The sequence below is a fragment of the Pungitius pungitius genome, chromosome 2, assembly GCF_949316345.1.
Source record: "Pungitius pungitius chromosome 2, fPunPun2.1, whole genome shotgun sequence".
In the NCBI taxonomy this organism is placed as follows: domain Eukaryota; kingdom Metazoa; phylum Chordata; class Actinopteri; order Perciformes; family Gasterosteidae; genus Pungitius; species Pungitius pungitius.
In genome coordinates this window covers 31,488,912-31,502,783 of record NC_084901.1, presented here as the reverse complement: position 1 = coordinate 31,502,783, position 13,872 = coordinate 31,488,912, and the positions used below count along the sequence as shown (strand labels likewise).

At 41.3% G+C, this 13,872-nt stretch overlaps 2 protein-coding genes across 2 annotated transcripts; both read left to right on the top strand.

Moving 5' to 3' along the window:
- Positions 1-2,093: 2,093 nt before the first annotated feature.
- sncb (synuclein, beta) lies at positions 2,094-10,130 on the top strand. Its single transcript, XM_037460045.2, has 6 exons — positions 2,094-2,220; positions 3,165-3,298; positions 6,109-6,138; positions 6,324-6,409; positions 8,068-8,154; positions 9,335-10,130. Exons 2-6 carry the CDS (start codon positions 3,178-3,180, stop codon positions 9,362-9,364), a joined length of 354 nt encoding a protein of 117 aa, XP_037315942.1. The 5' UTR covers positions 2,094-2,220; positions 3,165-3,177; the 3' UTR covers positions 9,365-10,130.
- A 122-nt stretch (positions 10,131-10,252) lies between these two features.
- On the top strand, positions 10,253-13,524 carry LOC119210245 (uncharacterized). The gene is made up of 4 exons (XM_037460044.2): positions 10,253-10,599; positions 10,808-10,870; positions 11,190-12,833; positions 13,252-13,524. Exons 1-3 carry the CDS (start codon positions 10,521-10,523, stop codon positions 11,291-11,293), a joined length of 246 nt encoding a protein of 81 aa, XP_037315941.2. The 5' UTR covers positions 10,253-10,520; the 3' UTR covers positions 11,294-12,833; positions 13,252-13,524.
- The last annotated feature ends 348 nt before the right edge of the window (positions 13,525-13,872 follow it).

Sequence of the window (13,872 nt, the reverse complement as noted above, 5' to 3'; positions counted from 1 at the left end):
ACCAGGTGGAATTCTGCCTCCAAGATGATCAAATGTAGTTTTATGTTTAAAATAACATTAACAATTAGAAATTAAATCGCCACTAATCTGAATTAATGAATTTCACAATGTGCGATTAATGAATTAATTTATTTTAAATCATTGACAGCCCAAGTCATTTTGGCTCAACCAGTATTATGTACAGAGACACACTTTAGTTTAGCCAGACTGTGCCTATGATTGGGACAGCACTTTTTTCCCGCTAACGGCTAACACCAGATGCTAAGATGGAGGAATACTGCGTGTTAACAAACCAAATAATTGGTGACTCTGTTACATTACATGTCATTTAGCTGACGCTTTTATCCAAAGCGACTTACAGTAAGTGCATTTCAACCATAAGGATACAAAGAAGATGAAGAAACAAGAAAGTGAAATTTCAAGCTTAAGGGTATGATCATGAAAAGCTTTATCATTTGACTTCATATGCAAATTCAGTAAAGGGCGCTGGAGATGCAACATGTTTGGTATGTTATGCTCACAAGAGAGTTTCACAACAGTGGGTGAGGAAACCATGGTATTGAATTGATCTACGCTCCCTAGGTGTGGAAAACAGCATGTAAAGACATCTCTGCCATCTGCATGTTAAAATGGTTTTGATGGAAATATTGATAAACCTGTGTGATTGTCATCCTGCCCCACAAGGATGTGTGTCAGCACTACGGATAGAGACAGACTCCAGTTCAGGACCCTGGACAGTACCCGATGGGACTCAGTGGAGGATGAAGCTTTATTCTTACTGCCCAAAACAAACACACGATTCAGCTCACAAATCACACAATGTAATGACTGGTAGAATGAATAATACAGTAATGACCACTGTATGTTGCTGTACAAATGCACTGAAGCACGTGGAAGCACGTCTTAACAGTAAACGTGATCTCACACGGTAAAATGAATACATGTGTGTATGAACTGCACTTTGAAGGATAGAATGGTCGTCATATTTCACTAGTTACGTCCTCGCAGGACATGGCACAGAATGGCCATGAGACCATATGAAACAGGACATTTTCAAAGGGAGTCAGTAATCTGGGGTTTCCTCAAATTGAAGGACGAGTTGGAGGGAAGAAGGGGGATTTCATTAATACTCGCTCGCTACTCCCGCGTCATCTACGATCTACGTCATAAAGTCAGGCGCACTGTAGGTCCGCGACAAGTCGGCTTCATGAATCTGTTCATTATTAGTGTTCTCCGGTTTTAGTTTACTCCACTAGAAACCGCCATAGCCTGGTGTTCTCATTGTCAGAAATGAGTCCGCTGATGACGTAATTTGTGGAAAATGTAGGCTACAACGCTTAAACCCCCCTTCTGGTATCAATCTTTTTCATTGCTATGAAACACAAATAACAGACCAAATTTTAAAAAAGACGAATGACAGATCAACTATTACTCCCCTGTACAAGGCAAATAAATAAGGAATAAACATTTATATATATATATATATATATATATATATATATATATATATATATATATATATATATATATATATATATATATATATATATATATATATATATATATATTCGTACATATTTCAACAAACACACCCCTGCCCCATTTCTTTTCACAATGGTATCTCCCTTCCGATCGCCCTCCCGTTCTATGCGGTACTGGGATAATACATTTTATACGTTTTCTACCCAACGATAATCAATAATTGTTGTGTTAATTAAAGGAGTTAAAGATAAGGATGCAGAAAAATATATGACACCTCACTTATATAAGACGGGGGTTGCATTTCTTAATGAAACGCAGTGCAAATGCTGACAGTTGTAGTATGGGGGGATCCACAAGAAACAATTAAATGTAGGTCAAGTAGTCTAAATTAAAAAAATCTATTTCGTTATGATCACTATCGAATGTTGAAAAATGAGTGACAATCCAGCTAAAGGACATTTAATCCATCGTGAGAGGGTGCAGATCCGTTAAAGTCATTTTCATTGCTCTGCAAGTTAAGATCTCGGCGTGATCCGTAGTGGAGGGAACCATTGTGGGGAGAGGGGGGCGAAGGCGGGGGGGGGGCATTATATTCTGAGCCGCGCCGTGAAGGGGGCCGTCCCTGTTGGTGGAGATCAGCCCGCGGAAGGCCCACCTAGTGATCACTTGGAAATCCCATTCAGACGATAGTGTGCGAGTGAATCATACGGGGACAAGTCGACGGCTATTCGTAAAAAGGTAACGACTCTTTTTCTTTTCATGCATTCTTACGTTATTGTTACAGTTTTTAGACGTTTAGAGGTCACCACCACCGGGGGACCTTGCATGCGTTGATTTTTAAAATGTTACCGTGCCCTAATTATTCAACATTGCGGTGTATATTTAATAATCCGATTTTTGTGGAATATTCGTATCAATTTGAGCTGCGAAAATAACGTAACGATGAAAATTCCGGGAGGCACGGATGCAGACGTGAGAAATCGGTCGGCACCGTAAATGTATACCTGCATGTGCTAATTAAAGGTTTAACCTGCAACACCCATCTGGATCGGTGTGAAATGCAATGACAAAATCCGAGCTGTTGTCTGTTTTATTTAAAAGCTTCCCTGCTTGTGTTCGTACAAGCTCAGATTGCACCCAAGTCGTATGTGTAACGCGTGAGGATGTGCACGAGTAGGTCGTGCTTCCCTTCCCCCAGAAACGTGTTGTAGGCCCTGCAATGCATTTCCTTTCAGTAAGTTACAGTTTGAAGTACAGTGCCTTAACTAAAAGGGCCAGACTGTTCTTTTCCTCAGCCGCAGCTGCATCGCTCTGCCACCGAGAGCAATAATTAATGAGCGCCTCCCCTGTCAACCCTTTCATTGAAATCTTTTAGCCTTTGAATATTTCATGCTTTGACGAGGATGTGCAATGGATGGTTGAATGCATGAGTGAACAGAGTGTTTTTTTTTTTTTTACTACTGCCTGATGGCTGGAGTGCAGCTGTCAGGATGTACCACAGGAGGCGGTGCTGCCTTCTTTTACAGTTCATTTTGGTCGTATAATTGACTCATATTCATAGAGGTAGAAATTAAAGTGTTATTATTATAACAATGTCACACGTGCATATAAAAGAGATGTGTATAAAGGGCCAGCAGTTGCCAGCAGGTGACTAACAGCAGGTATGGTCCATCTCTTCACAGTTACTCGGCCAAGATGGATGTGTTTATGAAGGGTTTGTCTAAAGCCAAAGAGGGGATGGCTGTGGCAGCAGAGAAGACCAAGGAGGGGGTCGCGGTTGCAGCTGAAAAGACTAAAGAAGGAGTTATGTTTGTAGGTAAGATGATCGCACATCTGTTTTCAGGTTATTTGACATGCAACCACTGGCCCACGGCCAATGATATAGAATGTATGAGCTGCAACAGATCAGGAGAGAGAATATTGATGCATAATCCTGAAAGAAATGGTAAAATTATTTAAAAACCCTTCGTTTGTACAATTAATAGCTTCATTTAGCTTCCCTCAAACATGTAAGCAACCAGCTGGCTGTGTGTATTCCTGATTCTCTAACCTCGATGTGCACCACTATCATGATACAGTGACAATATTACACCTTCATGTTTATTTCCTATTTATAGGACTCAATGTGGGGTGGAATCTAACTGAGTGAGAAGTTAAAAGTTTAAAGTATAATACAATTAAAACTAAATCTGCCTCGACATTAATCAATAGCTTGGATTCATTTATGCTGGCTGATGCCATGTATTAAATAATCATTTAACTCTATGTATCGTCAAAACATCCAGTATTAACATGTTTTTAGAAAAGGATGCACTTAAAAATATTTTCACGGCTCTAAGTCTCCTTGTGCCCTTTTGCCGGACTTGACTGAGCTACAGGCAGAAGATGGGAATCCAGGTGGGGGTCGCAGGTTGGTGGGGGCAGCACATTGTAAAGCTCCTAGAGCTCCTTCGTGGACCTTTGATCCTTTACGGTGCAGTTTAATTTGTAATGGACACAAGTAAATCCATTTGCAAAGATCACTGCTACTGTTGCATGGGTTCAAAGGTTTTTGGGCTCAATCCATTTTACTTATACTTTATTCAATGGTCGTCTCAATAGCTTTGATCATCTTGTGTTCATAATGAAACAGTTTCCCATTCGTCACATTGCAGCTTCACCCTTTACTTGTGACGGTGGTGCTATGCATAATTTCCCTCTTAAATCTCTGGTCATCCATCTAAGGCAATTCTTTATTGGTGTCATATAATTATCATGAAATTTAATTTAAATATCACGATAGGCACTGCTAGCCAGTTATATTGTGTAAATTATGAATAACAAGCTCAATTAATTCAAATATTAACACAAATTATAGCAATCATATTGTTCAGAACCAAGTTTGAGCTGTATATATTTATTTTTATGTCTAACTAACTATACTTCTCATTAGCCATTCCTCTCAGTAGTATGTTCTTTATTATTTAATAAATGCCTTGGTCTATAAAATGTCAGAAAACGGTGTAAAGAGCTCATCACAACTGCATGAGACCCACAGTCCGGAGTCCCAAGACCAACTACAGTCACATGAGATCCAGAAAAGCAGAACATTCTCATGATCATTATTGACTTTTCTCTGTGTAACATTCTAGTTATTCACCACATAATTAAGTGATGAGTGTCTTATATTTCACAAGCTGTATGTCTATACTGACAAACCCAAATTCCCAGCGACACGCCTGCTGGTTGCTCTACAGGCCCGTACCATTGATTCAGTGACGTTGTATTCCATGTATTCCAGTTGTCTTGTCGTGTGTGCATTTAGATAGCACCTGTTCATATTCATCACCTTGTCCCTGTCATGCATCGGGCAGAAGCAAACAGGTCAACATGCACGCTCATTTTGAGCCTTCTCCATGCTGTGTCTCATCGGGCCTTTTGCCAACGGTGGACAAATAGCGATAGCATCGTGTCCATGTCGTGTGGCATCGCTGTGCTCCTGCATGCTGCTTGTGGAGCAGAACGGTGCCCTAGAAAGCTGCGTATGATTCGCTTGGAGGCCCTTCTTGGAGGAGGGGTGAGAGTGATCTGATAGGCCTAAGGCCCACCTTTTGACAGCTGCTGCAGAGAGTAGACCCAGCTGAGCTGTGCACACAGCGCGAGTGAGGCAACGAGAGGCAGAAAGAAGCAAACACCCGTTGTACTAGATACCATTTAATGTCCTAAATGACAGCCTCGTTCATAGAGCATTAACAGTGTGCACCCTACTAGACAGTCTCAGTATATCTCATACTACCATTTTCTGAACCATAGCTACTGCAAACAATTATTATTACATTTATTTGATGTTAATGACTTATTGCCAATTAGAAATATTTTGTTATTTGAAATTTCATTTTCAACCCTTAATGAGCTTGAAATAGATTTTATTCCATTCTATTACGGTATATACGGTGTGGTAGAGCAGATCCTTAAAGCCCCAACTTAGATCGGTTTTACTTAGACTCGACTTCATTTAATCTCTCCCCAGCGGGTTTTTTAAAGGCTCTCAGGGACGAACAAGGCATGTGACTACTGCACTGTAGATAGGAGGACAATGCTTGAGTGATCCGAACCAGTGGGCTCGGTTTGATTGCCCAACAGCTTGATGGAGTACGAATAGATGGAGTTCTGCCCAAGGTCCGAGAACTGATTGGTTGAAAAACTCCTCACAATAAAAGTAGCAAACAGCCACGATTGCTCTATTATTTCTTTTAGAGCTGCAAATAAAAAAAATGACTGATTTTGCATCAGTTGTGTAAAAAATGATTGTTTGCTATTGAGAGATCAAGGAGAAGGATGCCAGTTACTTTTCACACGTGAGCAGTGAACAGGACGCTGCAGTGCTGTCTTTGAATGTAATCCTGCTTGTTTATTATGTCGGGCTTAGCATTAGTGTGTCATGATTCATGCTAGATCAAGGTGGACTGAGGTACTGCAGAAATGATGCAAGAAATCACAATGCAGCCTAAAACTGTGAGTACATGGCAGTAGTGATTAAGTAGGTAGTATTGGGAGAGTTTAAAGTTCTACAAACACAAAATGTTAAGTAATATAACAGTAACAAGTAACGTGTTGTAACAAGTAAAACATTTTTTTTTAATCCAGGTAACAAGGCCAAAGACGGCGTGGGCTCAGGTGAGTTTTCCCTTCGATAGTCAAATGCAAACTTCATTAGTGACCCAGTTTTGTTACTGTGTTTTGTTAATTTTGAAGTGTAAGTGGACATTATGTACGATAGTCAATTGTAAAACAATGAATCTGTTCAGATCACGTGTGTGTGTGTGCGTGTGTGTGTTCATGGTGTTTTTGGCTCTCTGCAGTGGCGGAGAAGACCCATGGAGCCGTCGGGAACATTGTTGCTGCCACTGGCCTGGGGAAAAAGGACGAATTCCCTGCAGACATGAATGTATGTACACGGTCACGCCATCAGCTCCCTGGTAGCACACATGTAGAGAGGTGTAACACCCTGTCGCTCTTATCTGACACCGTATGGCAGTGTTCACGTACACCTACGGGAAGTCAGGATGCCTTAATTGTGTAATATCAGAGGGGTTTTTATGTTCAGTTTTGTATTATTTTTTCACCCTGCTTTTTTATACCTCTTATATCACATTTCCAATGGTTTAAACCCCTGGAAAACAAAATATTTTACTTTACATTTTTGTGATTTCCTCAACTTTCCCACTGTAAAATGTAGAGGGGTGACAAGCTGGATGATGACAGCTTTGATACAATTATAATAGTAAGCAGTGCACTTGTTTTACACTTCTTTTATTGGAGGAAGCTTGATGGTTACCACACAGTCTGCTCTGCACACGGAGCTGGCTTGACTTGAAAATATCAACGTGTGAAAATTGAAAAATACGCATTTCAATGATGCCTTTTTTGCTTTTTAAACTTTTCCGGTCGTGCGCTATGAGCACGTTGACATTTTGTATTTCACTATGAGTGTGTCCGTGAGGTCCTCGTGCTGTCCAAAGCCCTCATCCCTCAGAGCTGGACTCCTTCCACTGACTCACTAATCTAGTAAATCTGACAGCCTTCTCTAATAGGCTCTCACGGGGCACTCGCTGAATGATAAAAACGATCATTCAGCACACGGATCATTCAGCACCCTGAAAAGAGATTCAAACTGTACTTGTTGCCTGTATATCCTCTCTGTAACTATATTTTGCACTTCACACAGTCAGTGATCTGATTAGGTGTGGTTTTATTGTGGTTTTCCATTCTGCAGCATTTAAGGCCTATTCATGTCGGTGGACTTACAGCAGTAACACCAGCTGGATTATGGCCGGTTCTTCTACGACCTAATTGACTTGATTAGTACTGGGTTTAAAAATAAATGTGCGTTGACCCACTATCTTTGTTTTAAGGCCTCAAAGTAGGAGGTGCATCCAAGGTGGAGCGCTGTTTGCATCAGAAAGCTCTCAGAAGGAGAGTTTTACCGTGTCAGGATTCATTCACTTCATAAAAAGATAAGCTAGGAAAAGATTTGTTACTTTAAACAAAAAATAACTAACAAACTTGTCTTATCATCCAATGTCTCACTCCTCCTTGCTTCCATTGTTGTATAGTAATGAATAAGTTATCACCTCGTTGAGCTACATCATGGCTTTCGGTAACATGTTCCTTTGTTATAACACAGACAATTCAAGTTAATCTTAAATCAAGAGCAAAAAACACATATCAGTCTAAACTAAAACTAGCATCTTTCTTGCTAGATACACACATGTGCTAGCTGCTGGCATTAGGAAAAAAGCAACACTGGCCAGGACTTTTCTGTCTACCGTACACCAGCTGGTTTGAACTAGTTTTGGTATCATTGGTTTATCCGGCGGGTTTCTTCGAGGGTCTCTGCCGATGATATTCAGCTCAAAATGTTTGTTAATCCAGCTTCCCGTGCATCTCCTTGTCCGTATCTATGGTAAACCCAATGCTACGTTATGTGACTAAAATGTAATATTGATTTAGTACAGACGTAGTAACTTCCAATATGTTTAGTTGCTATGTTTAACGTAGATTTTTTCCTACATCCTCATTTCCTCCGTCTTTCTGTCCCTCCAGCCTGAGGAGTACGGGCAGGAGGCCATGGAGGGCCAGGGAGATGCAATGCTTCAGGCAGAAGGGGAGACATATGATGAGTCCCAGCAGGTAATCAGCCTACACCCCACAAAGTGCATACATGTGTCTTCTGCCTTACAATTACAAATGGCATGTCTTTGTGTTAAAGTAAGATTGTTATGGTGAATACAGCGAATATAGAACCACCTACCTACATTGAGCACTGGGAGTGTGTGTGTGTGTGTGTGTGTGTGTGTGTGTGTGTGTGTGTGTGTGTGTGTGTGTGTGTGTGTGTGTGTGTGTGTGTGTGTGTGTGTGTGTGTGTGTGTGCGCATGTGTGGGGAAAGGATAGGTGTGTGACACCGATGGTTATTTTGGGAATTTGGCTGTCAGAAGCGAGATAAACTCTGCAGAACATATTGCTTTGAAAAAAGAATTTAGATAGCTAAGAGTCAATCAAGATGCCGCACAATGTGCAGTGCGTCATGTGGAAAAGACCACTAGGATGTAAAAGGATTGTTTTTAGTTAGAAAAATATTAAAATATTAAAAACATTCAGAATAAAGCTTCATTTGGAGGTGGATTTCATTTTGACAATAATGTTCAATCTATTCTAGATATATTTAGTTGTATTCTCTATTTTATTTGTTTGTGCATTATTGCCTTCATCGGTTTAAGGTATAAAACTGAGATTCCCTGAAATGAAAAGGAAAATTAATTTTTCAAAGGCAGTCGCTTGTATCATCCACGTCCTCCTCCATCTCCCTCTCCTGCTCCTTTCCTCAGCATCGCTTCCCCTCCCCCATCCTTTGCTACACCAGCGATATGTGAGCTCTCTCTCAATGGGTGTGGTGATGACGCTCTATGCATTGTGGGTAATGCCAGGGTCTCCCTGCAGTGCTGTGAATATGGAGCTCGAGTGCTACAGAGTGCACCAAGACCTCTTAGGCAGAATTTTCTATTAGAATCCAGTATCTGGAACACATTAGATTTGCGAAGACTATTTCTTATTCCCAGAGGGTGTCGTGTATGTTTTATGACTGTGTGTGAAGGAGGCATGTGCAGGGTTAAAAGGACCTCGCTATGGGCTCACGACTCATCCTTAAAGCTTGTTTAGGCTTTTGCTGCCCTCTGCAGGGTGGAAAGAGAAAGAGAGCAGCTGTTTGCAGCAGACTCCAATCACAAGTTGCACATATATATCAACACTTTTGAACCCTTAACCAAAGATTTGACCCGCCTGTGTCTTAAAAATCTCTTCCTCTTTTCCCAGGGGAGCCAGGACTACGAGCCAGAAGCATAAAAGCACCAGCCAAAGCTACCAACAAACCAGCAGCACAATAATATTTCTAATAATAAAAAGGACAAATGCTGAAACTATCACTAAAATACTCCCGTTGCAAAAAAGGTCAACAAAAAAGACAAGCATTCCCTCTGAAAAAATGTTCTTCCTTTAAGACAAATCTTTTATTATTATATATTGTAAATGTCATGTTATTAATGTAATGTGTTGGGTGTAGGTAATTATTGAGACATAGGATTGGTCCTCTCTGTCTCATTTCCTTGACTCCCTCCCAATGAAATGAGACCAGAGCCAGGGCCGGTGACTTTGTACTTGTGTGTATCTGTATTTAGAAATGTGCAATAGATGTTCGTCATCTTCCAATGAGACATTGGGAGTTGAAAAAATAAATATGTCCGGTTGCAAGCAGATATGGAAACAATAATATCCTCCTAAGTGTCGACAAAGCCTGTTTGTGGGTTCTTTCTTTTTTGTTTTGCCTTCCTTTGAACATTTTTGAAGTAAGAGTTTTTTACATTGTATCTTTATATTTGCTCGTGAAATCATTCCAGTAAATCTGTAATCTCTGAAATTGACAGAGTATACATATTTGTGTGCGTGTGTTTGTGTGTACTGAAGATTTTAACGAGTCAATACAATGTCTTGAAATCATAATGGTTGTCATATTAATATGTGCTTTCGATTGCAGGACTTGTCAATATAAAGGTTCATGTGTTAAGCCAGACATACATTCCTCTGTAAATAAAGACAAAAAACAGAAACCCTCCGATAGTGTTGTTTGATCATGTTTAAAATCACTTTTGACATTCAACTCTCAATTCTAAACCTCTTTTAACCAATTTTTTTATTTTGCTTGGTGGTCTATCTATTTAATAACCCCCTCACACGCTTTCCCTTTTCTGCTCACGCTTGTCTGGTGGTTCGATTACAGGATGTGTAAATTCTGCTGAGCGGGCTTCTGGCACCGAGAGAGTCTGCTGCCATAGTCGGGATGCCAGTCGGATCGGGCCTCTTTGGCCGGGTTTTGTTTGGCTTAATCCACCTGGAACGGGCGTGCTCGCTGGTGTCTGCCTCAAACAGAGGGTATAAACAGCCTCTCCCTGCGACCTTCGTGTCAGACTGAAGTGTGAACGCTGCGGGGACGAAGACAGACGCCATGTCCTCTTTCAAGAAGTCCTTTGAGAGCCTGAAAGGCTCGAGCCACTCGGCCACCAAGGGAGTCACGGACACTGCAGGTACGATACGACGCACGCTTTTATTGTCTTTCTTGATTGAAAATAACAACTTGATAAGGTAAAAGAGTCCATTTACAAATGTTAGGTATAGTTTTTTAAACAACTGAGATGGTCAAAGTTGGGTTTATTTAACAACCTGGATGATACAAGTTTAAAATTGTGAAAGCTGGTCGGTCACAGTTTGTTCCCGTCATGTCGTGTTTTCCAGTGCAGGCAGCTCAAGAAGCTGTGCAGCAGGTGGCAGAGTCCTCCAAAGAAACAGCAAACATAGGTAATATTCCCACTGCTTTGTCTGTGCGTAGATTACTAAAGATACTAAAAATGTCACATCAAATGTTCAATTTTTGATGAAAGCCAAATCCTGATATCAAGACACTGTGTACTATAGATATTACAAATGAACTCATTCTCCACAACCTTGCAGGAACAGAATGATTAAGACAATTGATGTAATACAAGCTTTTGATAAATAAATAAATACAAGTTTGAATGAAAGATGGAAAACGGAAGTTTATCAATTCAAATTCATTGAGGTTTTGTTGCTTAACTTCCTGAATCTTTCTCCTCTGCTACGGTGTGAATCTTTGAAGCTGCCCAAGAGGCTGGCAGACAGACTCAGGACGCTATAGGAAATGCTGCGGACAAAGCCACGGACACCATCAAAGAGTTTGGACAGAAGTTGGAGCGCAAATGATCCCTAAAATAATGAATAGTTTCATCAGAAACATCGGAACCAACTTGTATCGTCATCCATTTTAGACCAGTGAACATTCCTAAAGAAATCTTTTTTTAACTGTATTTATCGCTTATTTTCCTCTCACCTTTTCTCATTTATATTACTTGCTTTATTATTGATTTCATTAAATGTTACTATTTCGGGAAATAAAAAACGATACCAGCATGTTTGTCAGGTTTTTAAAGTGTGATGCCCTGCCGCACTCAGTGCAGATGACACTGTTAGTGCTGCATCTGTTTGTTTCACTGACAAATCCCCGTGTTTATTATTACCAACACGATGCTGAAAAGATGGCCTTTGGTAGGCTGATGGCTCCTGATGAGAATATGATCAGCGCCGTCTACCTTGGCGCTCAGCAGCACACCTCCCTGCATCACACTACGTGGTCGCTAGGCAACAGCAATCTGTGGCGGCAAGCGATTGGTGGAGACCTTTGTTGGTGTCGAGACTACTTCTGTCAGTACATAGTGTTCCGGGGGGGAAAAAAAAAGAGGAGAGTCATAAAAAGCGAAAAATGTGTACGTACGCAGCTCGAAACAGTTAGTCGAGGCAAAGAAAATGATTGATGCTCTGGAGAACTGAATGTAAGAAAGTGGCGAGGTTGAAGGGTCGAATGAGAAGGAAAGACGCTGTGGTTTACAGAGAGTGCTTGTGTGGGAGGGCAGCTCTTCTTCCCCCGAGCTCCTTCAGCTGATATCCCCCGCTGTCTTTCATGTGCTTTCACTGCTGCAGCACAACACTCACATTTTCCAATATGTCCGAGAATTCTCTGCAAAACGACCAGAGTTTGAATTGCTCTCAGGTCCTCTATTAAGCCCGACTGCCTCCACAAAGGTGAATTGGTTTTGGTTTATAGGAAATGCCATTTTGATCTTTTCAGCCTCCTTTTTTTATTACGATGAAGCATCTTAACAATGAGAGTGGTCAAACAAATGAACCCTTTGGTCACACAGATTGCCATCTTACCTAAAGTAACAATCCACAATTAAGAAGAGCACGCTTTTCTTTTCTCTTTTACATACTTCACCCTCCCTCTAGAAGTCCTCACACCAATCATCTGTAGTGCCCTGGCTCCTTTATCTCCTTTTATTATTTTTGCCTTCCAAAATAGAGAGTTGACTAATTTCCAGGTTCATCACCCTACACACGGTTTGCCGTTGTGTTGTTATGAAAACCTGTGGCTAATTACTATGATTTACTGATGATTAGAGAGCAGAAAAGAGATTTTGTCATTACATTACCACTCGCTGCCAGAACCCGATTGTGGTTTCCAGGGAAACTGGGAAATGTGAGTCTTTTCAATAGACACAGCCACAGCTTAAAGAGAGAGGATTGCCGAACACGGATTCTTCTAGAGACAAACCTGTATCCACTGCTATCACTATCAACCATCGGGGGAGGTCTGCAGACGGATGTGGCTCTCGATCAACGGACACGTTTTGCAACATTTGACCCAAATGAGTAATGGAGAGGCTTCATTCTGACTTGGATTGCTGAGGTATGTCTGTTACCCGTGATCTGTATTATCCTGTTTATTTTTGTGGTTTAAATTTGACAAGTGCTTTGGATTTAGCTTTTGTTGCAGTGTGGATCCAAACAGCACCTGAATATGAACTGTGTGGCTACGTTATTAGTGGAGAAAAATCAGATATACAATCTAACAGTAAGATGCAAAAAAATAAAAGGATTTCATTTCAAATGCAATCAATCAGGTGTTTACTAATAGTGAATATCCCCAATATTACAGTGTCCTATAATACAACATGGGGATGTGAATAATGTCTATCAAATCATAGCATGATGTCAGCATTTGCATTCCTGATATCCTATATCAGAATATTTGATGCTTCACTCCTGTTTTTATAGTTACTGGTTACAATTTGCGCCGTGTTTCAGTGCTCTGTTGTGTCCTGCAGGTACTTTGACAACTTTAGTGCAGGTGCAAAATGGGAAGCCTGAAGGATGAGATGAGAGGTGTAAGAGAGGACAACAAGCCATGTGATAAGACAGATGATGGAGAGCGTCCAGAAGGCTCACATGGCACCGCTGAGCCTGACGGACCGCAGATAAACACGAATCAAGAGTCAACAGCTCCTCAGCCAAAACGTCACATGAATGCCAATAACGCCCAAGAGAGGGAGCAGGGTGGGAAATCCAAAGATCAAGCACTTTCAGGAGGGTGTTGTGGTAAAGCCGTCCCACAGACCCGGCAGCCCGGAGATGATAAAACAACGGCAGTACACGACAGCGCGCCAGCCTCTATTGAGTTCCTGAGTGACGGAGACGGAGAAACAACAATGAATGAAAGCGTAGGTCAAGACAGAAAAATTGGGGGAGAAATTGAGAATATATTGATGCCTGTGCCAGAAACCCCGGGGCCCTCAGACCCACTTTCCCCAGCTCCTTTCGGCCAACACCACATGCGCACACAAGTCAGCCTGGAGGTGGTCCAGTGTCGCTCTGCAGCCACCAGCCCCATGACGCCTCCTGAGGGGGGCCATTCCTTCTTCTTCCCCAGCTCTTTTGGGAAGTCCGGA

Excerpts from the sequence above, each read along its gene's own strand:
- sncb (XM_037460045.2), top strand. The coding sequence starts at position 3,178 with ATGGATGTGTTTATGAAGGGTTTGTCTAAAGCCAAAGAGGGGATGGCT. Across the intron at positions 6,410-8,067 it reads AATTCCCTGCAGACATGAAT|CCTGAGGAGTACGGGCAGGA; the intron begins GTATGTACACGG and ends CTGTCCCTCCAG. Across the intron at positions 8,155-9,334 it reads CATATGATGAGTCCCAGCAG|GGGAGCCAGGACTACGAGCC; the intron begins GTAATCAGCCTA and ends CTCTTTTCCCAG.
- LOC119210245 (XM_037460044.2), top strand. The coding sequence starts at position 10,521 with ATGTCCTCTTTCAAGAAGTCCTTTGAGAGCCTGAAAGGCTCGAGCCAC. Across the intron at positions 10,600-10,807 it reads GGGAGTCACGGACACTGCAG|TGCAGGCAGCTCAAGAAGCT; the intron begins GTACGATACGAC and ends CGTGTTTTCCAG. Across the intron at positions 10,871-11,189 it reads CAAAGAAACAGCAAACATAG|CTGCCCAAGAGGCTGGCAGA; the intron begins GTAATATTCCCA and ends GAATCTTTGAAG.